This window comes from Ochotona princeps, chromosome 24, assembly GCF_030435755.1.
Source record: "Ochotona princeps isolate mOchPri1 chromosome 24, mOchPri1.hap1, whole genome shotgun sequence".
NCBI lineage: Eukaryota > Metazoa > Chordata > Mammalia > Lagomorpha > Ochotonidae > Ochotona > Ochotona princeps.
In genome coordinates this window covers 9,737,223-9,762,191 of record NC_080855.1, presented here as the reverse complement: position 1 = coordinate 9,762,191, position 24,969 = coordinate 9,737,223, and the positions used below count along the sequence as shown (strand labels likewise).

The 24,969-nt window shown below is 44.1% G+C and overlaps 1 protein-coding gene across 2 annotated transcripts in view; it reads left to right on the top strand.

Annotated features, from left to right (window-relative positions):
* Positions 1-24,969, top strand: part of CREBBP (CREB binding protein) — a 148,619-nt gene that overhangs the window by 19,826 nt on the left and 103,824 nt on the right. For both annotated transcript variants that reach the window (XM_004586702.4, XM_058680760.1), the window contains exon 2: positions 4,922-5,634. In XM_004586702.4, coding sequence (XP_004586759.2) covers positions 4,922-5,634 — 713 coding nt within the window. The remainder of the gene's footprint in view (positions 1-4,921; positions 5,635-24,969) is intronic.

Below are 24,969 nucleotides of genomic sequence, written 5' to 3'. Positions count from 1 at the left end.
GCTTTTGTTTTCTTTCTGGTCAGTCTAATGAGAGAGTAAGAAGCCTGGATTCTCCAAAGGAGAATCTTAGTGTCCTTAGCAATAAAGGTTGATGGGTGGTGACCTGCATGTCTCCTGAAGGCAAAGACCTGGAGAGTGGGAAGCCACCATCTGGTGCATCCTCACGGTGACCCTGGGGGAGTTACCTGCATTTGGAGATGGTAGCCCGCAATCTTGAATCTTTGAAGCTTCCAGTGGTTCAGACTGCTGTAGCCTGACCTGTGTTGGGACACCATTGTGTGTGGAAAGCAGAGCTGGGTGATGTTGCACATTGTGATCTGCCTCCCTTGTTCTCCCGTCAGTTGCTCTACACTAGAGAATAGAACAGGTGTTGATGGGTGGTCTGCTCTGTCCTTCAGAAAGGTCACACATCTCTACTGAATTGGGTTGTAACTTATGTTTGGCTGTGAGAAGGAGTCAACTTTCTTACAGCCAGGCCATTGTGAGATATATTTAGACTGGAAGAAGGGGTCTGGGGTCGTGAGGGACCCATTGTTGACAGAACAATGAAGTGAAAGCCAAAAATGCTAGCCCATGATCAAATACCCTGCTTACAACTGTGGCACTTACCTGTGATTTGGTAACATCTAGAACAAGCCATAATTGAAAACTGATAGGCCTGAGGATGGCAGGATGATGGTGAAGTTTTACGGCTAAAAGATTTTTAAAATAAAACTGAAGGCCTAATAAAATAGCTACTCTGTAGGACAATATGCCATAATTTTGTTTTCCTCACGGAACTTGGGTGTGATCTTGTTACCCTTGTGTTACAGAGATATTGTGAAGAATCAGAGTTCAACCCCTCTGCACCTGGACATACTGTCAAAGTCTGACCTGCCCTGTGTGCCTGGGCAGGGCTCCTCTTCTGTTGTACCACACTAGCAAAAGAGCTGTTGGCCTGGGCACATCTAACTGGTCTCTCGACTTGTTTGCTGCTGTTTGGCCTCCTCCTCCTAAGGATAGCTCTTGGGGATGCTTGAAAGAGCCAGTTGGGAACTTCTGAAGATTGTTCCAGATTTAAGGACAAAATACTGGGAGCTTGTTTGCTGCTTTTGGTAGTTTACAGTGCATGGTGGGATCTCTCTCTTTCCCTCTCTCCCTCTCTTTCCCTCTCTCTCTCTCTCTCTTTGTGTATGTGTGTGTCTCAAGACTTATTTATTTGAAAGGCAGAGTTAACAGATGTGTACCTGCTGGTTCACTCCCCAGATAACCACAACAGCTAGAGCTGGCCCATTTGGAAGCCATTAACTGGAAGCTTCTGGGACTTTCATGTGTGTGAAGAGGCCCAAACACTTGTGCCATCTTCTACTGCTTTGCCATGCCATTAGAAGGGGTCTGAATTGTAGATGAAGCAACTGGTTCTGAAATCAACACCCATATGGGATGGCAGCACTACGTTTTGCAGCTTTTCCCACGATGCCATTACGTCACCTCCGTGGGGTCTCTTCACCTTTCACCCTGTGTGTAGGAAGGAAAGATGGTCTCGGAATGTTCTGCATCCTCAAATATGTAAAGTTGTGTTTTCTTGCTCATAGATTAAAGAGTACTAAATTTTTCTTCAAATTGAGCATTTTTGAGAATGTATTTTTTAAAAAGAGAACTCAGTACAGTGTGTGTGTATGCATGTGGACAGATTGGAAGGCAACACACAGAACATGGGTTATTATGGAGGTTTCTTTTCAAAAGCTTGGTTTCATGTGACCTTTATATCTGGAAACATGATTGAATTTCCAGATTATGTGCAGCTTAATAGCATCAGAACTGTGCAGTGGAGCTGCTGCCAGGTGACTGTGTCTCCTGTAAGTGTGAGGAGATACCCCAAAGTAAGTGACCTTCCACAAACAATTGGTCTTTCTGTACTCTTCATGTCAGTTCTGGGAGTGGGCATTTTGCATAGTAGTTAAGATGCTTGTACTTACATCAGAATGTCTGGGTTCTGTTTCTGGCTGTAGCTTCTGGTTCCAGCATCCTGTTATTGTAGACCTGTGGAGATAGCAGTGATTGCCTGGGAGACCTGAGCTGCTAGCTGCTGGCTGTAGTCCCAGGTCCTGCCTTGACTGTTGCACACATAATGGGCGTGACCAGTGGATGGCAGCTGTCTGTATCTGTCTCCCTCTCTCTGCATCTCATACAAGCAAGTAAACTTATAAAAAACTTAGCAAAAGACAAGGCAGAGGAGTTTTTCTGGATTAAGTGAGGAGAAACATATGACAGCTAAATGTGTTGGGACTTTTGGATTGAATTTTAGGTCAGGAAAACAAATGTAGTGAAAGGCATTGCTGGACACCCAGCAACATTGCTTGAGGGCAGTGTAATGCATGCAGTGTGCTATGATTCTCAAGGCTGTGTGCTGACTGCTTAGAGGGAATGCTTCTACCATGCACGCTGCTCTCAGAGGTTCTGTGGAACGAGACAGGTGTTCGGCTTGTGATCCCGTGGGTGGTGCTGAGGTGGCTTGCTAGACTTGTGTGTGGTATACAAGGAGCTTGGGGGTTGGAAGGGCCGGGTTGATCCCTGCACTGCAGGGGTGGCCTAGAGAGCCTTCTCAAGCACTGTTTAATTTGAATGGCATGAACATGCACTTTTCTGGACGAGAGTGTATATGAACGTGGGTCTCTGGATGTGTAACAGTTTGCTGTTTTACTGGAGAAAAGTGATGAGAGGTTTTGGCCTTTCTGATGACTTTACAGGCCATGCTCCGGTGTTGGACTTCATCCTAAATAGGATCAGCATAGCAGGATGCTTTCATCTGTTACATTTAAGTTTAGCTAAATCATAGGAAGTGGGTTTTGTTTGTTTTGTTTTTAAAGATTTACCAATTAATTTGTTTACTTGAAAGGCATGGTAATGAAGAAGTGAGGGTGGTGGGAGAGAGAAGGAGTGAGGAGAGAAAGCACTAGTTATTTTCTAACTGTTGAGCCACTCCCGAAGTATCTACAGCATCCAGGCTGGCCCAAGCTGAAGCCAGAAGCCAGGAGCTCTGTTGCAAATGGCAGAGGCCCAGTTTGAATGATTTGCACCCTTCCATGTGCACTAGTAGGGAGTTGGATCGGAAGCTGGATCATGGGGCACACACCAGTGCTCTAACAAGAGATGGCAGTGTGCCAGGCTGTAGTTTAATGTGTCACACTGGAGCAGTAGCCCAAGAAGTGTTGTTTTCTCTCATAACAAGAAATCAGAATCAGGACTGAGGGAGAGTCCTGGGTTCTTCAGTGTAGTTATTTGTGTTATTACTGTAGCCATTCATAATCGAGAGTAGCGTTTTCTGCCCTGGCTGGAAGCTGGTTGATATTTTGTCAATAAAGAAGAGGTTTTCTGTTTGCTTTTCCTCCGAGCATATCTTACTGTTAGGAAGAACTTTGACAGAATGCCCTTGTGCTTTGGGCTTGCTCTAGCTGGGATTGTGTCGTGTTCACTGAGGAGGCAGGTTTGGCTTACCTGGACACTGTTTCTCCTGTGGTCAGGGAAAATCTGAGGCAGTCTCTTAAGAATCAGTTTTGCCAGCCAATGTGTTGAGTGAGAGACTAATGGTCTGTCACCGTGGAGGTGTAGAGGCCATTATCACTGTTAGTTTCTAGGTGGGAAGACTGAGGGGCAGAGAGGCTTAGTAAGCTACTGAAGGTCACACAGGTAAGTGAGAAGAGCTGGGATTCAGGCTGGATGGTCCTACATGTTGTCTGCACTTTAATGTTATACAGACTGCAAAGATGAGCAACAAGCTGTATCTTTTGTACTGTGCACATGCAGCCTGGTTGCTGTGTGTTCAGCAGTGCTGGGATTAGGGCCTGGAGGTGGTGGAGACAGACGGATTTTTTACAGAGCTATTGCTTTAATTTTCATTTGTTACTTTACCAAGAAGGATGATTTGTTTTGTGGATTGTTTTACCTTCCTTTGGGGTGATTCACTGCTCTGTGTCCTTTGTCTGTTTTATGCTTGGGAGTCATTGTGCTTTTCTTTTTGTGTGATTGACATTTACCTTTTCATATCATTCATGTATTTGTAAGCTCTTGTTTTTAATTATTTCTGGTTTCTGTATAAGTATTATTTTATACAGCCTTTGTGGAGTCACTGATTTCATTTCCTGTTAGGGTTTTTTTTTTTTTAAGATTTGTGTATTTATTTATATTGGAAAGTCAGATATACGAGGAGTAGGAGAAACAGAGAGGAAGATTTTCCGTCCGCTGATTCATTCCCCAAGTGGCCACAGCGGTTGGAGCTGAGTCAGTCTGAAGCCAGGAGCCCAGAGCTTCTTCCCGGTCTCACACATGGGTACAGGGTCCCAAGACTTTGGGCCGTCCTCAGCTGCTTTCCCAGGCCACAGGCAGGGAGCTGGATGGGAAGCAGGGCTGCCTGGACACAAACTGGCACCCATATGGGACCCTGGTGCGTACAAGGCGAGGACTTTAGCCACTAGACTATCATGCTGGGAAAAGGGCTTGTTTCTTTCCCTCCTCCCCCCCCCCCCCCGATAATTTTACTTCTAAAAATGTAGTAACTTAAAGGTGGGATGTATTTTTCCCAAATTATTATTGATCTGACCTCATACCCATTTACGTTTTTATGCTTTTACATTTCCACATCGTAACTGAATGGATATCTGGGTCCCATTGCTCTGTCTCACTCTGTATATCTGAGTGTGTTCTCATACTGTGGTTTAATTATGTGAGATTTAGTGAAGCTGCCCCTTCTCACATTGCTTTGAACCGTTTATTTCTTCAGAATTTTGAAGTGTTTTTCCTTGTTTTATTTTCTCACACTTACACCCAGGACATGTGAATGCTGTGTGCTAGATGCCCCAATAGGATAAGATCATAGGATGCCACAATAGGAGAGCTGTTATGCTTGCTTAGCTTCTCATTTTCATTTCTGTTTAATTTCTAGATTTTGGATCATTGTTTGACTTGGAAAATGATCTTCCCGATGAACTGATCCCCAATGGAGGAGAATTAGGTCTTTTAAACAGTGGGAGCCTTGTTCCAGATGCTGCTTCCAAACATAAACAGCTGTCAGAGCTTCTGCGAGGAGGCAGCAGCTCTGCTGTCAACCCAGGACTAGGAAATGTGAGCGCCAGCAGCCCGGTGCAGCAGGGTCTTGGGGGCCAGGCTCAAGGGCAGCCCAACAGTACGAACTTGGCCAGCCTGGGTGCCATGGGTAAGAGTCCTCTGAACCAGGGAGATTCTTCTGCCCCCAGCCTGTCCAAGCAGGCAGCCAGTACCTCTGGGCCCACCCCCCCTGCTTCCCAAGCACTGAATCCACAAGCACAAAAGCAAGTGGGGCTGGTCACCAGCAGCCCTGCTACGTCACAGACTGGACCTGGAATCTGCATGAGTGCTAACTTCAACCAGACCCACCCAGGCCTCCTCAACAGTAACTCTGGCCACAGCTTGATGAATCAGGCCCAGCAAGGGCAGGCGCAAGTCATGAACGGATCTCTTGGAGCTGCTGGCAGAGGAAGAGGAGCTGCAATGCCGTATCCTCCGCAGGCCATGCAAGGGACCACGAGCAGTGTGCTGGCTGAGACCTTAACGCAGGTTTCCCCACAGATGGCTGGCCACGCAGGACTGAACACTGCCCAGGCTGGAGGCATGCCCAAGGTAAGTACACTGAAGTGCTTTGATTTCTGTTACCTGACTTCAAGCTTTTCCCTTCAAATAATCTGTTAAAATAGGACTGCATGATCTGTTCCTGTTCTCTGTTGGGCTTTCCACAAGCCACCTGCATTTGGAGGAAACACTTTGTCTACTTGGAGCCCTTGTTTTTGGTGTAAAGTTTTTTTGCCCGTTATAAAAAATGGGAATTCTTAAAGAAGCCACCAGGAGAATATCCTGCATGTCAGGCAATTGGAAGATTGTGCCTTTGGCAGAGAGTGCCTTTGGTCTCGGCATGGTTGTCAGCCTGTGAGGAAGATGTATAAAAATAGGAGTACCTGATTGAAAGGGGGGGACATGTGTTGGAATCAGCTTTTTGTTACATCAGCAAGGAATCTGATCAGGGATGATGTTTGATCTCCCCTTCTCTAGCCGATGAAGCCTCATCTGTGTCCTTTCTGTACACCTCCCAGGGACATCTCTGTTGTCACTCTCTCTTCTGGGTGGTTGGCTCCCTGCTGTGGTTTACAAGGGAGCAGTGGCTGCACTGCAGAAAGCAAGACTTCTTGGGTCCTAGTGGACACCTCATGGCAATAGTCTTCCAAGTGGGCTCCCTGGACCAGCAGCCATCAGTGTTGCCTGGGAGCTTGCTAGGAATGCAGAGTGAGCATAAATTGGGGTGCAACCCTGCATGCATGCTGGGCTTTAAGAGGCTTCTAGGGGTTGTGAAGTGTTGTACCCTAGCTACAGGCCTATTATAAATGAGAATCACCAGTTATAATTCTAAGTATGAACTGAAAGAGGAGGGAAAGCAAATGCCAGGATGGGAGTGAGACAGGTTAGATAGATGGAGGCTGCCGGGGGAACCAGAGTGCAGAGCCAGGTAGCTCCAGTGCCACAGATGAGATGGCATCCTGAGAGGCCTTGTGACCAGGGGCTTCTGAACGACAGAAGGTTCCAGCAAGGGAGTTTCCAGAATTCAAAACAGGAGACTATGTGGCTTTTTGGATTTGATGGGCAAAATTAGAATACAGTTGGCCCTCAAGGTCAAGGAGAGAGAGTTAAGTGATAGATGTGAGTTCCTGTGATTCTGTGAGTCTCCTAGAAAAGGAAAGGCTTTTTCCCCCTAATTTAGTGTGGAGTAATTTTCAACATTGTGATCACCATCTTTTCTGAAACATTTGTAGAAGGGAATGTAGGCTTAGATTTTAGTTAGATCTGGCATTGAAGGAAAGCCTTTTTGAGTCAGGTTGAGAACGGATTTCTGTTGGGCATGTGGTTCCTGGATAGATTCATAGTTCTTCCTTCCTATTTCACTCTTTGCTCCATAAAATCTGGTTTAGATAACTCTTTTTAATTTAAAGGATTTAAATCACACGTACAGGAAACATACTGGCATTAAAGCAATGGTTCTCAAACATTTTGGCCTCAGGATTTCTGAGTCATCTTAAAAATTATTGGGGCGGTATAGAAAGATTTCTTTCAAGCATGTGTTGTATTACTATATACTGTGTTAGTTACTAAAACAGAATTGTGGGACACAGGCACACAGTCTGTTACCACTTAGCACAGTGGTATCACATGTCCTGGAGCAGCTGGAAAAGCCTGCTGTGTGGCTGGGAGTTAGATGCATCGTATCTTTGTGGTTCTGACACTGTCCATTCCCCTGCTTCTTCCTGACCGCTCCATGTGGGTCTGCATCCCTGCCTCGCCCTGGGAGAACCATTGTCAACAGTCCTTTGCATCAGGATTCACTTCATGTTTGCTTCCCATGGTCTGCATGTCATGATTTGTCTTTACAGAATTTTTAAAAAGATTTATTTATTTTTGTTGGAAAGTCAGATTTACGGAGAGAAGGAGAGATAGAAAGATCTTCCATCCACTGATTCACTCTCCAATGGCCGGAGCTGAACCAATCTGAAGCCAGGAACCTGGAGCTTCTTCTGGGTCTGCCGTGTAATTACACGGTCCCAAGGCTTTGGACCAGCTTCAGCTGCTTTCCCAGTCCACAAACAGGGAACAGGATAGGGATACAAACTGGGGCCCATGTTTAAAGATTTTTATAAAAAATAAGGAAAATGCATGTTTCAGTTCTTATGAACCTGTTAATTTATATGGTTCTGGTAATTTGTTTAGGATAATGTTTGGATTATTGTTAGTTTTTTGTGCTGGGTAGCTCTCTGCCATCTGAAGTTACAACAGTTTGTGTTCTGTATGCTTAGGTTTGTTTCTTTTGTTCTGAGCGTCTTTGCTTTGTACAAGGTGATCTTTCTTGAAAGGAACGTCTGACTTTGTGAATATTACTCTAGCAGTGGTAGGAGAGCAGTTGTCTCTTGTTCCTTACAGGAATCCCAAAGCAGTTGATAGAGGGCTAGCACTTGAAAATATTAGTCTTGTTCCATCAGATTGGACAAAAAAATAAACAGTGTGAGAATAGTTAGAGCAAGATGGAAGTCTTTTTTTTTTTCCCCTGCTAAGATTTATTATTTTTTTTGTAGAGGCAGATTTACAGAGAAGAGATACAGAAAGATCTTCCATCCACTGGTTCACTCCCCAAATGGCCATAACAATTGGGGTTGAGCTGATCCAAAGCCAGGAACCAGGAGCTTCCTCTGGCTGGGTCTGCCACATGGGTGCAGTGTTCTAAGGTTTTGGGCCATCTCCTATTGCCTTTCCAGGCCACAAACAGAGAGCTGAATGGGAAGTGGAGCAGCTAGGACAGGAACCAATTGCCCATGTGGAATTCCAATGCTTGCAAGGTGAGGATTTAGCCACCAGGCCATATCACCAGGCCCAGAAATCTTTTAAACCCTTTTCCTCTGTCACATTACAGCAACAGAGCCAGCATAGGTTTAGTAGTGTGGTGTAGAGGCTGACATGATTACTTAATTGGCTAATCCTCCACCTACAGGCATTGGGACCCCATGTGGGCACCAGTTCAATTTGTGTGCTGGGTGCTTCCACTTCCAACTCAACTCTGGCCTGGGAAGGCAGTATCCAGTGCCTTGGGACCCTGCCATTGAGTATAAAGAGTGTGACTTCTTTACCTTCACTTAATGTTACAGCTTAAAAGTCTTTCTGTGGTCCATACAGCTGTCACTTCACTCTTCCAGATAGTACTCCCTGGTTTGGGTCTGTTTTACTTTATGTAGACTTTTGTCCTGTAGGCAAATCATGTATGTTTTTTGCAGTGTTTTGCTTTGAATGTACTTCTACATTGATCTTTACAGAGTTGGATGGATTCTTGGAAGAAGTAGTTCTGGTTTAAAGCATGTCTGCATTTGTGAAAATATTGTATAGATTAACACCATTACCACAACTCAGTGAGTCCTTAGCCAAATTTTATCACCACTGGATGCTGTTAAAATGTGGCATTATGTTATGCAAATTGTCTTCTTTATAATTTATTTCAGAAGTTCATGAAAGTTGCCACTAGGCATTTTAACTTCTCCTTGAAATGCCCACCTCTTTTTATTGCATCTTTAGCTTGAGTAATTTTTGCTCAAGAGAGAGATGGACAGGGTGTGTGCGGGAGATATCTTTCATCCACTGGTTATCTTTCCAGGGCTGGTCCAGGCTGAAGCCAGGAACCAGAAACTGCATCTTGGAATTAAGTGGATGAAAAGAACCCAGACATTTCTGCCTCCTGTATGTGTTAGAGGGGAGCTGAATTGGGAAGCTTGCCGTCACCCCGAGTGACAGCTTTACTGGCGGTGCCACCATGCATGTACCACGCCAAACATTGACACCTCCCGCCAATAACAGATTATTTTGTTTGGACTATTTTTAAGATATTGGTTGTCTTTTTTTTAATCTCTGTGATATGATGTGTTAGATATGTATGTTATATATTTTTAAATTTGGATGATTGAGTTTTAGTTCTGGAGTCTTTGGTTTCATTAGTCTTTTTTTATTCCTGTGCCAGAACTTACTGCCCCAGTTATAAACATTTAAAAATTGATTAATATACTCATTTGAGAAGCAGATAGAACTTCCATCCATGGTTTGCTCTACAGATGCCTGTTAATTACCTGGAATGGGTAAAGCTGAAACAACTTTACATTCCTTGTGTAGAAGGCAGGGATCAGTGGCTGCCAAGGTCTTCATTAGCAGGGAACTGGAGCCCAGGCACTGGAACTGGGTATTGAACCCAGGTACTTCAAGGTGAGATGTGAATGCTTGTCCCTGCATAATGCATTTGAGTATACAGTGGTGCTGGTTGCTCTTTGAGGTGTGTAGTTCTCAACCCTAATTATATACTAGCTGGAACAGTTGATGAAAATGTGGTGCCTGAACCCCACTGTAAACCAGTCAAGTTAGAACCTCTGGGTGTAGCATGGACACTAACATCCTGGGTAGTTCCTCAAATACTATCATGGCCATCAGGTCTAGGAACCACCATTTTAGATAAACGTTGGGAAACAACAGTGTTGGGAGTTTGGTTAGGATTGTATTGCATCTTAGGAAATCATTTAGCAGTTTTGTGGCTTCTTACATCTTCTAATCCTGCACATACAAAGTAGTCTCTCCCCCCCAAAATATATTTATTTAAGAAACAGATGTACACAGAAAGAACCCCCAATGCCTCTGACAGCTGGAACTGGGATGAGGTCTTCCAAGAGTGTGGTAGCCCTAGCTGCCCGTGCCTGCCTAAGCAGCAGGTGGAGGAGCTGGAGCTGGTTAGCGAACCTGGGTGCTCCATTGTGGACCTGGGCATCTCAGCCATGAGGCTAAATGCCTGCCACGCAGCTTAGAGCTTCTTGTGGAGAATCAAGTTGCTCAGAAAAAATAGTTCTCTTTTTCAGGATAACACATCTTTCTTATTAACTGTGGCGTTTTGTCGGTGTTTTTGTTAAAGGAGATAGTTTTTTTTTTTTTAAACCATTAAGTTTTTCATTGTCTCGCATATGGCTGTTATTCTAATATAAATTTGTGTGTTTATGTAATTCTGATAACTTAGCCACTTTATGAAATTCTTATTTAATACGTTTTCTGGTGATTGTCTTGAATTTTCCAGATTGGTATTTTTTTGCATTATTGCTACTTTTGTTTTCTCCTTGCCAATATTTCTGCTAATGTTTTTGCTGTCAGGCTGCTTGTACTGTATTTGACTTAGGTGCAAATGAGTCCAGTGTTTTAGTGTTAGCATGACATAAACTTTGGTTTGAAGTCAGTAGTGTGTTTTTTAAATTGGACCTTAATCCACTCCTCATTTGTTAGCTGCCAGACTTATCTGATTGCTTTTTGAAGCCTATGGTGATTACCCTTTGCTTTTTTTCCTTCCTTTTATTCACGTGATATTGTCTCAGCAGGGTTTCTAAAGATTTTTTTATTTTATTTTCATTACAAAGTCAGATATACAGAGAGGAGGAGAGACGAGAGGAAGATCTTCCATCTGATGATTCACTGTGAGCACAACGGCCGGTGCTGCACCGATCCGAAGATCCGAAGCCGGGAACCTGGAACCTCTTCCGGGTCTCCCACACGGGTGCAGAGTCCCAAAGCTTTGGGCCGTCCTCGACCGCTTTCCCAGGCCACAAGCAGGGAGCTGGATGGGAAGTGGAGCTGCCGGGATTAGAACTGGCACCCATATGGGATCCCGGGGTGTTCAAGGCGAGGACTTTAGCTGCTAGGCCACACCGCCGGGCCCATCAGCAGGGTTTCTAATATCAATGTGAACCATCCATGTAATGACACATCACGTTTTACTGCTAAATTTTATTGGTAGTGTTTCATTTAGAATTTGTTTCTGCTGATGAATAATGAGATTAGTCTAGAGTTCAGTTTGTGCTTTGCCAGCTCTATATCATTGTTGTGTTAACTTCATCAGGAGAGTTTGGAGGTCTTTCAAGGAGTAGTTTAGGGGCTAACACTGTGGAGCATAGCAGGCTAAGCTTCCATATGGGCTCTGCTTCAGGTGCTGGCTGCACCACATCCAATCTAGCTCCCTAATAATGCACTTGGGAAAGCAGGAAAAGATGGCCCAAGCCCTTGGGCCCCTGAACCCATGTGAGAGACCCAGAGGTACCTCCTGGCTTTGGATCAGCCCAGCTCTGCTGTTGGAGGCCATTTGTGGAGAGTACCAGTGGATGGAAGATCTCTTTCTCTATCTCCTTCTGTCTGTGTAACTCTGACCTTTCAAATAAAAAAAAAATTTAAAAGATGTTTTTATTAGAAAGGCAGAGTTACAGAGGAGGAGAGAGAGAAAGCTCTTGCATCTGCTGGTTCACTCCACAAATGGCTGCAGTGGTTAGAGCTAAGCTGCCAATCAGGAGCCCGCTCTGAATCTCCCACGTGGATGCAGGGTCCCAAGGCTTTAGGCCATCCTCTACTGTTATCATGGACCACAAGCAGGAAGCTGGGTTGGAATTAGAGCAGCTAATGGCACCCGTATGGGATTCTGGCGCTTTCAGTTGGAGGATTAGCTAGATGAGTCATGGCACTAGCTGCAAAAGAAATATCTATTTTTTTTAAAGATTTATTCATTTTTTTATTACAGCCAGATATACACAGAGGAGGAGAGACAGAGAGGAAGATCTTCCGTCCGATGATTCACTCCCCAAGTGAGCCGCAATGGGCCGGTGCTGTGCCGATCTGAAGCCGGGAACCTGGAACCTCTTCCGGGTCCTCCCACGCAGGTGCAGTGTCCCAATGCATTGTGCCGTCCTCGACTGCCTTCCCAGGCCACAAGCAGGGAGCTGGATGGGAAGTGGAGCTGCCGGGACCAGAACCGGCGCCCATATGGGATCCCGGGGTGTTCAAGGCGAGGACTTTAGCCACTAGGCCATGCTGCCGGGCCCAAAAGAAATATCTCTTAAAGAGTAGTTCTAGAAACATTGGAGTGATTGGTTCCTTGAAGACAGCTCTCATGCTGTTTACTGTAGACACCCCTTCCTTTTTTTCTTTTGAAAATTTATGTTTTTATTGGAAAGGTAGGTCAGATTTACGAGAGAAGGAAAGAGAAAATCTTCATCCCCAAATGGTTGCAATGATCAGAGGCCAGGAGCCAGGGGCTTTCTCCAGGTCTCCCATGCGAGTACAGGGTCCCAAGGCTTTGGGCCATCCTCGACTGCTCTCCCAGGCCACAAGCAGGGAGCTGGGTGGCAAGTGGAGTAACCAGCACACAAAATGGTGCCCATATGGGAAACTGGCACTTGCAAAATAAGGATTTAGCCATTGAGCTATTGTGCCAGGCCCTGTAGATTCCATTTTAAGTGTTTGTTTGTTTCAAAGAAAAAGCTAAGTTGCTTGTGACTATTTCATCGTTTTGTTCCTAATTTTACCACTCTTGAAAGAATATATTTAAAAATGGCCCGGCGTGATAGCCTAGGGTTAAGGTCCTCTCCTCAAACGCACTGGGATCCCTTTTGGGCGCCGGTGGTCTAATCCCGTCGGCCCTGCTCCCTGTCCAGCTCCCTGCCTGTGGCCTGGGAAACCAGTCGAGGACGGCCCAAAGCTTTGGAACCCTGCACCAGCGTGGGAGACCCAGAGGAGGTTCCTGGCTTTGGATTGGCTCAGGTCCAACCAAAGCGGCCACTTGGGAGTGAGCCATTGGATGGAAGATCTTCCTCTCTGTCTCTCCTCTCTGTATATCCGCCTTCCCAACAAAAATAAATAAATCTTTTAAAAAAGGAATGTATTTAAAATAGAAAGAACAAAGCCATTTAACCAATGTCACAGTGCCAGCAAGGCAGAGTATGAATAATAACAACGAAATAAAACAATTTTTTTTCAGTGCAAGAGTAGCAAAACTTGATGTTTTATCTTTTAAAGATTTATTTATTTGAAAAGGACAGAGATGGGCCCAGCACAATGACTCAGTTGGCTAATCCTCCCCTTGCAAGCGAAAGAATTACATATGGACACTGGGTTCATGTCCTGGATGTTCCACTTCCAACCCAACTTGCTGCTTGTGGCCTGGGAAAGCAGCACAGGGTAGCCTAATGCCTTGACACCCTGCACACATGTGAGAGACTCAGAGGAAGCTTCTGACTCTCGTTTTGGATGGGCTCAGCTCTGGCCATTGGAGCCATGTGGGAAGTGAACCAGCAGATGGAAGAGGTTCCTGTCTCTCATTGTGTCTGCAAATCTGCCTTTCCAATATTATGTTTTTGAAAAGATTTTGTAATTTTTATTGGAAAGTCAGATATATATGGAGAGGAGGAGAGAGAGAGGAAGATCTTCCATCCGTTGATTCATTCCGCAAGTGGCTGTAACGGCTGGAGCTGAGCCAATCCCAAAGCCAGGAGCCAGGAGCCTTTTCCAGGTCTCCTGTACTAGTATAGGGTCTCAAGGCTTTGGGCCATCCTTGACTGCTTTCCCAGGTCACAGGCTGGGAGCTGGAAGGGAAGTGGAACAGCCGGGATTATAACCAGCGCATATGTGGGATCCTGGCGCGTTCAGGGCGAGGACTTTAGCCACTAGACCACCAAGCTGGGCCCTCCAATAACATTTTAAAAAAGTATTTTCTTTTTTCTTCTTTTTCCTTTCCTTCCCTCAGACTCTCACCCCTTTTGTTTTGTTCTTTATTGATTTTCATTGGGAAGGTGGATTTCCAGAGAGAAAATTCTTCCATCCACTGGTTCATTCCCGAGATGTCTGCAGTGCCTGGAGCTGAGCCAATCCGAAACCATGAGCCTCTTTGGTCTCCCGTGTGGGTGCATAGTCCCAAGGAACTGGGCTATTCTCCACTGCTTTCCCAGGCCACAAGCAGGGAGCTGCATTGGAAATGGAGCAGCTGGTACATAAACCAGCACCCATGTGAGATGCTGGTGCTTGTAGGTGGAGGGTTAGCCAGTTAAGCCATCACATGATCCCCCTTTTGCCAAAAGTTTTCTAAGAGTGCTCCCCAGTTGGACTGCTGCACTAGAACCTTGACCACAGGGAAAAATGCAAGGACCTGTGGCCTGAACCCAGAGTACATGTTGCAGGACTGGGTCACCTACATTGATGATTCCCAAGCAAGAGAAGAGAGCATTCCCAGATGCACATAAAAAACAAGATACCCAGCTCCTCATCAGAAGGAGAGGAGCAGAAGATAGGTTGGTTAACACTCCTGGTGACGTTTTGCAGCAAGCACTTGCATTTGTGTACATACTGAGGTAGAGAAAATCAGCCAAGAGACTTAGAAAGAATTTCTCACCTCTAGTGTAACAAGCCAACAACTTATCACAACAATCTAGACCATTGAGGTTAATGTGGTTGGAACATTCTTCCCCACGTTGGGGTCTCCAAGGAAACATCAAACAATCATCTCCATCCCTGAGCACTGATACGGTTTGATAGCAAGTAGCGATGCATGCCCCACCCCCCAAGACCTCCCCACAGGAAAAAAGCCTGAAACATTTGTTGCCCAACCTCCACATCCTGACCTTCTGGGCCCACATGGGTCTGCAAGCCCCCCACCCATGTAATCAATATTAAAGTAAGTTAAGCCCTCTCTCCCCCATCCACCAGAAAAAGAGGAAGGCGAAAATTAATTTAGGTGAAATTTAGAAACCAAACACACTCAAATGAATCCTCTTGCCTGCAGGTGTTAGAGATGCTGCTGTGCACAGAGCAGGGGACAGAAGGAAGCTGGAGGAGAGGAAACGTGTTGTAATGGTGTCTGACCTAGGGGGCACTGATAGGGACCAGCATTGTGGAATGGTGGGTTAATTTGATGCCTGTGTCCTATATCAGAGTGCTGATTAAAGTCCCGATCACTCCATTTCCTGACTCTTCCTGCTGTTGCTCCTGGAAAGTCAGTAGATGATGGCCTGTATGTTTGGGTCCCTGCTACCCATGGTGGGACACCAAGAGAGTTTCTCAGACCTGGCTTTGGTCTGTCCAACAGATAGAAGAGAATCTTTCTTTCTTTCTGCTTCTGCCCCCCACACCCCCGCCGCCTTGCTCTGCCTTTTGATTAAGTAAGTCTTTTAAAAATGAAAAAAGAGGGCCTGGTGTTGTAGCCCAGTGGTTCAAGTCCTTGCCTTGCACATACTGGGATCCCATATGAATGCCGGTTCTAATCCCGCAGCCCTGATTCCCATCCAGCTCCCTGCTTGTGGCCTGGGAAAGCAGTTGAGGACGGCCCAAAGCCATGGCTCCTGGATTCGGATCAGTTCAGCTCTGGCCGTTGCACCCGCTTGGGGAGTGAATCAGCAGATGGAAGATCTTCCTCTCTGTCTCCTCCTCTCTGTGTATCTGACTTTCCAATTAAAAACAAAAAACGAAAAAAAGAGAAGGCCGTAGAAATTCTTTCAGCGTGGGCTTTAATGTAGTGGCTAGGCTTCTATGAGGGCTCCCTATATCCTGCATTGCCATCCTCGGGACTGAGTGCTGGCTGTCCTGGTCCCAGCTTCCTGCTGAGCTGATGGCAGTATGGTAGCGAGTGAGGGTCCATGTTGTTGGATCCCTCCTACCCAGTGGGAGACCTGAACTGAGTTCTTAGCTCCTGACTTTTGGGGATGAATCAGTGAATGGGAGGTGTCTCTCTGTCTGGCTTTCAAATAAATAATCATCTTTTTAGTCCTTCCTCTAACAGTCCCCAGCTGTCAGTGTTGGTCTCCTTGCTGTCACAGGCCTTGGCACAGGAGCAGTGAATCAGCGTGCTCTGGTTGCACTCTTTCTAATTCTATTCTGCTGTCAAATGGGTAAATAAAAATAAAATCATAAATTAAATCACACCAGAAATAGTGTAGAGACCAAAACTGTAGTACATTTAATGACATAATGCCATGTAATGTGAAATATGTATGTGTAAGAAGATAGATGAACTCCTCTAGGCACAGATTTTTCTTAGAGCTGAAGCAGATGGGAAGAATATTTGGTGCAGTAGTTACCAGAGTCTGGTTACGGTGCTGTCTGCTCTGCTTGCCAGCCAGCTTTTCGCTAATGTATCATGGAAGCGGCAAACAGCGGCTCAAGCACATGGGTCAATGTCATCCACATGGGGTACTGGAGTTCTGGGCTCCTGAGTTTGGCCTGGCTCCTGCAGCTGTGAGTGTTGGTGGATATTTGAAGAGAACCAGTGGACAGAGATCTCTCACTTTCTACCTTTCAAATAAAGTGAAAATAAATGAAATGTGATCTCAAAAACTATTAAGTTGTGCCTGGTATGATATCCTAGTGCTTAAAGTCCTCGCTTTGTATCCACCTCGGTTTCTTATGGATCGTGGTTATATGTGTTCCAGCTGCTCCACTTCCCATCCAGCTCCCTGCCTGTGGCCTGGGAAAGCAGTCGAGGATGGCTCAAGGCCTTGGGACCCTGCACCCATGTGGGAGTCTTGGAGGAGGCTCCTGGCTCCTGGCTTTGGATTGAGTTCAGCTCTGGCCATTGCGGCCACTGAGGGAGTGAACCCGCAGATGGAATCTGTCTGTATCTCCTTCTCTGTGTGTATTTGCCTTTCCAATAAAAAATAAAATAAATCTTTATAAAAAATTAGAGTCTTGCTAGCAGCTCACTGCTCTTGGTATGTGTACAGTCTAAAGAGATGATAGCCTTCGAGTGTGTGCTTCATGGACCCAGGGTTGTGGCACGGCAAGTTAAGCTGCTGCCTTCAGCAGCATCATCCCATGTGGGCACTGGTTCATGTCCTGGCTGCTCTGCTTCTGATTCAGCTTCCTGCTTGTGCACCTGGCAAAACACAAGGCATCCACAATTCTTGGACCCCTTTCACCCAGGTGTAGAGATCCAGAAGAAGCTCTTGGCTTCTGCCTGATGTAGCCCAGGTTGTTTTAGCTATTTGGGGATGAATCAGCAGATTGAAAATCTGTCTGTCTCTCCATCACTATCTCCCCTTCTCTCCTTCTATATACTCTGCCTCTTGCCTTTTAAGTAGAGCTATTTTTTGAAGCAAGTATGGGATTCTTTTATTTTAATGATTTATTTTTCATTTATTTGAAAGCCAGAGTTACATAGAAGAAGAAAGAGAAAAGGGAGGTTGAGATGAGGTTGATTGCTTTTTGATTGCATCCATCACTTCTCTCCCACATGGCTGTAGCAGCTGTTCTGGGCCATGGCAAAGCCAAGAGGCAGGCACTTTCTCTAAGGTGCAGGGGCCCCAGCACCTGGGCTGTCCTCCACTGCTTTCCTGAGTGTATTAACAAGGAGCTGGGTCTGGAGTGAAGCAGCCAGGACTCAAACGAAAGTTCATTGCAGGAAGTGGTAGCTTAACTACCCTGCCACAGTGCCATCCTCATAGATAAATCTTGCAAAAATATAAAATAAAATAGAATTATATTTTATGATGTGCCTGGTTGCTGTGAGTATATGAAGATTGGGTTGTATGTGTATATTCAGTGGATGGACAGAGAGAGTAATTTGTGAGATTAGTCCTTGGCGGGTGAGTGTGGCCAGCTGCTCAGGAATAGGCTACCTCAGCTCAAGTTCATGCTGCACTAATGACCAACTGTGGAATAATTAACTAACTTCTAGGTTTTGGGTCATTTGGTTTTTCTATATGTCTATCTTTTAGAGGACGATAATAATAAAATATGTGACAATTGTGCTGATTAAAAGGAGAATAGAAAATCTTACAGGATTATTTGACAAGTAAATGAGGTGATATAGCTGATATTCTTGGTACAGAGCATAGGATTCTGAAAATTCTTTCTATTGATGAGTGAGCTGCTGGCTGGTTTGCTATATAAAGGATTTGTGATGGTCAGATTTGTGATGAAAGTGGTTATAAGCCTCATGGTTTTTAAAGAGAGCATTTTCTAAAATGGTTGATGGTTATTGCACCAGTCTCAGAAACAACTAACAAATGTTGGTTCTTATTTTTCCTAAATGTCGTTAAGCAACTGAGGCTGTTCTAGGGCAAAAGCCAGGAGCCCTGAACTCAGTCCAGGTCTCCCACTTGAGTGGCAGGAACCCAACTTCTGGTTGTCTGCTACCTCTTGGGGTCTGTGTTAGTAAGACCTGGAATTGGGGAGGAAGCTAGCTCTTGAATTTGTGTGCTCCAGTGTGTGAAGCGGGACTCTGAAACAACTTGTTAGCTGCTTGGCTAAATGCTGCTGTTAGCTTTGATGCTTTTGCTTTTTTTTTTTTAAATCCTGTTGGAGTCATGTCTTTTTTGCTGTTTACTTTGTAGCTGACTTTTTTCTGCTAACACAAACTAAGTGAATATTTTCTCTAGTATCAACAATGAAGACTTTATAGGTCTCCCAGGTAACTGCCCGAAAGAGTTACACTTAAAAAAGAAAAAGCAATTATCTTTGTTATTTTATCCACTGAAGCCAGCTATCAGAATTTGGAGTTAAATAGCTACTTGTAGGGCCCGGCGGCGTGGCCTAGCGGCTAAAGTCCTCGCCTTGAAAGCCCCGGGATCCCATGTGGGTGCCGGTTCTAATCCCGGCAGCTCCACTTCCCATCGAGCTCCCTGCTTGTGGCCTGGGAAAGCAGTCGAGGATGGCCCAATGCATTGGGACCCTGCACCTGCATGGGAGATCCGGAAGAGGTTCCTGGTTCCCGGCTTTGGATCGGCGCGCACCAGCCCGTTGCGGCTCACTTGGGGAGTGAGTCATCGGACGGAAGATCTTCCTCTCTGCCTCTCCTCTCTGTATATCTGACTTTGTAATAAAAAAAAATTAATCTTTAAAAAAATATACATTTCACACTGTGCAAATTAATCTTATAAAATATTAAAAAAATAAAACAACAAAACATTTTAAATATTACAAGTAGCTATTTTTTTTAAAGATTTATTCATTTTATTACAGCCAGATATACAGAGAGGAGGTACAGGGTCCCAATGCATTGGGCCATCCTCGACTGCTTTCCCAGGCCACAAGCAGGGAGCTGGATGGGAAGTGGAGCTGCCGGGATTAGAACCGGCGCCCATATGGGATCCCGGGGCTTTCAAGGCGAGGACTTTAGCCGCTAGGCCACGCCGCTGGGCCTGAAATGTATACATTTTGTATTTGTTAAAACGTTGACCCATGTCAAGATACTGGAGATTTCTACTACCCCACTAAGTCCTTCCCCCACCCCCTGCTGGCATGGCTGATTTCCTTCACCATGAATTGGTTTTGCCTGTTCTCAAACTTCATATCAGTGGAATCACTCAGTGTGGTTTCTCTGGGGCTTTTTTTGGTGTTGGTGGGGACAGGATTTCTTGTACTAATCTGATGACTTCTTTTGAGATTGAGCTATGTAGTTGACATTAATTAGTAATTTTTTGCTACAAGTGGTATTTTGTTTATGAATATAATGTAATTTGCTATCCTTTTTCCCATTGTAGTGGCTTCCAGTTTGAAGCAATATACTAAAGGGTTTTTTGAACATTTTGTACAAGTTTTTGTGTGGACATACACAATTTTGTTTCTTTTGGGTCAGTAACTGGGACTGGAATTGACTTGGTAAGCAAGGATCTAGTCTGGTGTTTGGCCTACTTTACTTTAGCCCATGGGCCACATTTGACCTATGGCCTGTCAGTGAACTATTGGCTTGATTTTTGAAAGGGCACTTGAAAAAATAATCTGGGCAAGAAACCTTAGAGGTCACTTGCAAAGAATAACACTTCATGACCCTTCACAGGGAAGAAAAATCTGTCGGTCTCTATTCTAGTCTGCTCTGTTGATAATATTTTAAAAATATTTATTTATATTTATTGGAAAGTCAGATTTACAGAGAGGAGAGACAGAAAGATCTTCTGTCCCCTGCTGGCTCACTCCTAAATGACTGCAAAAGCTGGAGTTTTCAGTCCAAAGCCTGGAGTCAGGAGCTTCTTCTGAGTCTCCCACGCGGGTGCAGGGTCCCAAGGCTTTGGGGCGTCCTCAACTGCTTTCCCAGGCCACAAGCAGGGAGCTGGATGGGAAGCGGGGCTGCCAGGATACACACTGGCACCAATATGGAATCCTGGCAGATGCAGGGCAGGATTTAGCCACTGAGCTCTCTGATTATCTTTCATGTGTTTTTTAAGAGCCATTTTAACTTAACAATTAAATAGACAGTATATAGATTTATCATAATCCTGGTTCTGTCTTCACACCCAGAAACACGCAGCACTGCCCCCATTTTCAAGATTCCCTCACACAGAGGTACAGTTGGTTAGACATGTCATTGCACTCTGTAAGTCTGTAACTGACTCCAGGGCTCACTCTTGCTTTCGTACATTATTATAAGGATATGGACAGTATAATGCAGAGTGGTCTCCCTACCTTAAAATCCTTTCCTGTCTGTTCTTTTTCCAAACCGCAGCAACCACTGGGCTTTTTACTCGCTATATAGTTGTTGAGCTTTCCAGGAAGTTGAATTTAGAATCATATTGTATGTAGTAATTTTAGATTGGCTTCTTTTGCTTAGTAATATTCGCTTAAGATTCCTTCACATCTTCTCATGGCATTTACCCATTTACCTACTGAAGGACATCTTGGTTGCTTGCAAGCTGTGGCAGTTTTGAATAAAGCTGCTATAAACATCCACATGCAAGTTTTTGCATGGATGTGTTTTCAACTCTTGGATGAATACCAAGGAGCTTGAGTGTTGGATCATATTGTAAGAATATATTTGGTTCTGTAAAAAACTGTAAAATTGTCCTTAGAATTCCCACCAGCAGTGTAAGTTTGTGCTGCTCCAGTTCCTTGCTAACCTTTGGTGATGTCAGTGTTAGAGATTTGGATGTTCCAGTGTATGTGTAGTGATGCTTCATTGGGTATGGGTGGGTTTTTTTCTTTGTTTGTTTTGTTTTTTGAAAGAGTTACATAGAGAGGGGAGAGAGAAAAATCATCCGTCCTCTAATCTCCCACGTGTGTGCAACAATCAGAGCTAAGCTGATCTGAAGCCAAGAGCTTCTTCCAGGTCTCTCACATGGGTGCAGGGTCCCAAGGACTTGGGCCACCCACGACTGCTTCCCAGACCACAAGCAGGGTGCTGAATAGGAAATAGAGCAGCCAGGACACAAACCAGCTCCCATATGGTGTGTCAGTGCTTGCCGGTGGAGGACAGATGTGTTGGCATTGTGGGGGAGGGGAGCGTTGTTTGAATTTGCATTTCCCTGCTGATGTATGATGAGTGTCTCTTCATGTGCTTACATGCTGTTTGTACCTTATTTTTGTTGAGGTATCTGATGAAATCTTTGACCCTTTGTGGGGGGTGGTCCTAGCATTAACATTTTATTTTCATTTAATTGTATCTTTTCTCAAAGAGATAAAAAAGAGAACTCTTAAAGATTTTGGTTAACTTTTTAAAATCTTTATTTTGATTTTTTAATTTTATAGTACAATTCTGTATAGTTTGTGATTTCCCTCCCGCAAAATCTCCACCCCCTGATTGATTTTTCCCATACTGTCACAACAGTATATTTCTTCATAAGGACATACAGCTTCATCAGCCTACTATTGAATTGTGTCTAGACAGTGCTGGTACAGACAATATCACAGTCCATCATCCCATTGTCTAGATATATCGAACACTTTTGTTGGGAGTCCATCTTTTGTTTGGAAGCAGAGATGCATGTTGCATTGTGTCTTCACATTTGGATATGGTAGTCTCCATTACTCCAGCACTGTACATTCCAATTTGCATGATGGATTCCTTACATTAGAGGGAACATATGGTTTTGTCTTTTTGGGATTGACTTATTTCACTGAGCCTTATGGTCTCTAGTTGAGACCATCCAGTTGCAAATGGTATGATTTCATTTTTTTTGAATGGCTGAATAAATAATATTCTTTGGAGTAGATGTACCACAGTTTTCTTTAGCCATTCCTCTTTTGTTGGGCATCTGGATTATTTCCATGTCTTTGCTATTATAGATTGTGCTGCTGTAAATATAGGGTTACAGATCCCCTGCTCATATATAGTTTTAATTTCTTCTGGGTATATTCCTAAGAGCAGGATAGCTGGGTCATATGGCATGTTTATTTGCAATTCTCTAAGCACTGTCCATACTGATTTCCATAGTGGTTGTACTCCCACCAGCAATGAAGGAGGATTCATTTCTCCCTATATCCTTGCCAGCAGTGATTGTTAGTTGAGTTGTGAATGTAGGCCAGTCTCACTGGAATTAGGTGGTACTTCAGTGTGGTTTTCATTTGTATCTCTGATGGTTAGGGAGCCTGAGCATCTTTTCATATGTCTGTTAGTCATTTGAATCTGTTTTTTTGAAAAATGTCTGTTCATTTCCATTGCCCATTTTTTTTACAGGTTTTGTGGTTTTTTTTTTTTTTTTTTTTTTTTTTTACTGTCCCTGGGTTTCTGAAACTGTTTGTAAATCCTGGATATTAGTCCCCTATCACTTGTGTAGTGTGCAAAAATGTCCTCCCATTCTGTTGATTGCTTTTCCGCTTTGTTAATTGTTTCCTTTGCTGTACAGAAGCTTTTTAATTTGATGTAGTCCCATTTGTTCATTTTGGCTTTGGTTGCCTTTGCTTTTGGCATCTTTTCTAAGAAGTCTTTCCCTGTTCCTGTATCTTGGAGTGTGCTTCCTATGTTTTCCTTTAATACCTTGACAGTTTCTGGGTGTAGATTTAGGTCCTTTATCCATTTAGAGTTGATTTTCGTATAATATGACAGGTGTGGGTCTTGCTTCTTAATTCTGCAAGCTGCTATCCAGTTGTCCCAACAGTGTTTATTGAAAAGACCAGGCTTTTTGCCTGGATTGTTTTCAGTTTTCTTGTCAAAGATTAGTTGTTTAAACATGTGTGGGCTCCCTTCTGGTGTTTCTATTCTGATCCATTGATCATCTTCTCTGTTTCTGTACCAGTACCAGACTGTTTTGATGACCACTGCTCTGTAGTATGTCTTGAAATCTGGAATTGTGATTCCTCCAGCTTGGTTTTTATTCTTCAGGATAGCTTGGGCTATTCATGGTCTCTTGTGTTAACAGAAGAACTTTTGTATCTTCTTTTCTATTGCTGAGAAGAATGTTGTTGGGATTTTGATAGGGATTGCATTGAATCTGCATATTACTTTTGGTAATATGGACATTTTGATGATGCTGATCCTGCCAATCCAGGAACATGGTAAGTTTCTCCATTTTTCAGTATCTTTTTCTATTTCCTTTTTTATTGTTTTATAGTTTTCATCATAGAGGTCTCCTACATATTTGGTTAGCTTAATTCCTAGGTATTTAAATTCCTCTCTGCTATTTTAAAGAGGACTATACTTACAATTTCTTTCTCAGCCGTGGAATTATTTGTGTACACAAGTGCCATCAATTTGTGTTCATTAATTTTGTATCCTGCTACTCTGCCAAAGTCTCTTGTGAGTTCCAGTAGTGTCTTTTTTTTTTTTTTTAAGATTTATTTATTTTTATCACTAAGTCAGATATACAGAGAGGAGGAGAGACAGAGAGGAAGATCTTCGTCTGATGATTCACTCCCCAAGTGAGCACAATGGCTGATGCTGCGCCGATCCGAAGCCAGGAGACAGGAACCTCCTCCAGGTCTCCCACACGGGTACAGGGTCCCAAGGCTTTGGGCCATTCTCGACTGCCTTCCCAGGCCACAAGCAGGGAGCTGGATGGGAAGTGGAGCTTCCGGGATTAGAACTGGCGCCCATATGGGATCCGAGCGCGTTCAGGGCGAGGACTTTAGCCGCTAAGCCATGCCGCCGGGCCCTCCAGTAGTGTCTTGACTGAGTTTTTTGGTTCTCCTATCTAGAGAATCCTATCATCTGTAAATAGAGCTAATTTCAGTTCCTTATTTCCAATTTGGATTCCTTTAATTCCTTTTTCTTGCCTAATAGTTCTGGCAAGGACTTCCAAAACTATATTGAAGAGTAGTGGTGACAGTGGACATCCCTGTCTAGTTCTGGATTTTAGTGGAAAGGCTTCCAATCTTTCCCCATTTAGAATGATGCTGGCATTGGGTTTTTCATAAATTGCTTAGATTGTGTTGTAGAATGTTCCTTCTATGCCTATCTTGCTTAGGGTTTTCAGCATGAAGTGGTGTTGGATTTTATTAAATGCCTTCTCTGGATCTATTGAGATGATCATATAGTTTTTATTTCTCATTTTACCGATGTGGTGTATCATATTTATTGATTTGCAAATGTTGAACTATCCCTGCATGCCTGGGATGAATCCCACCTGGTTCGAGTGAATGATCTGCCTGATGTACTGTTGGGTCCTGTTGGCTAATATTTCATTGAGGATCTTTGCATCTGTGTTCATCAAGGATATCAGTCTGTAGTTCTCTTTTTCTGTTGTTTCTCTGTCTGGTTTTGGTATTAAGGTGATATTGGCTTCATAGAAAGAGTTTGGAAGAATTGCCTCTCTCTATTGTTTGGAAAAGCTTATGGAGCATTGGGGTAAGTTCCTCTTGAAACGTTTGGTAGAATTCAGCAGTGAAGCCATCTGGTCCAGGAGTTTTCTTGGATGGGAGGGCTTAAATTACTGATTCAATCTTAGAGCA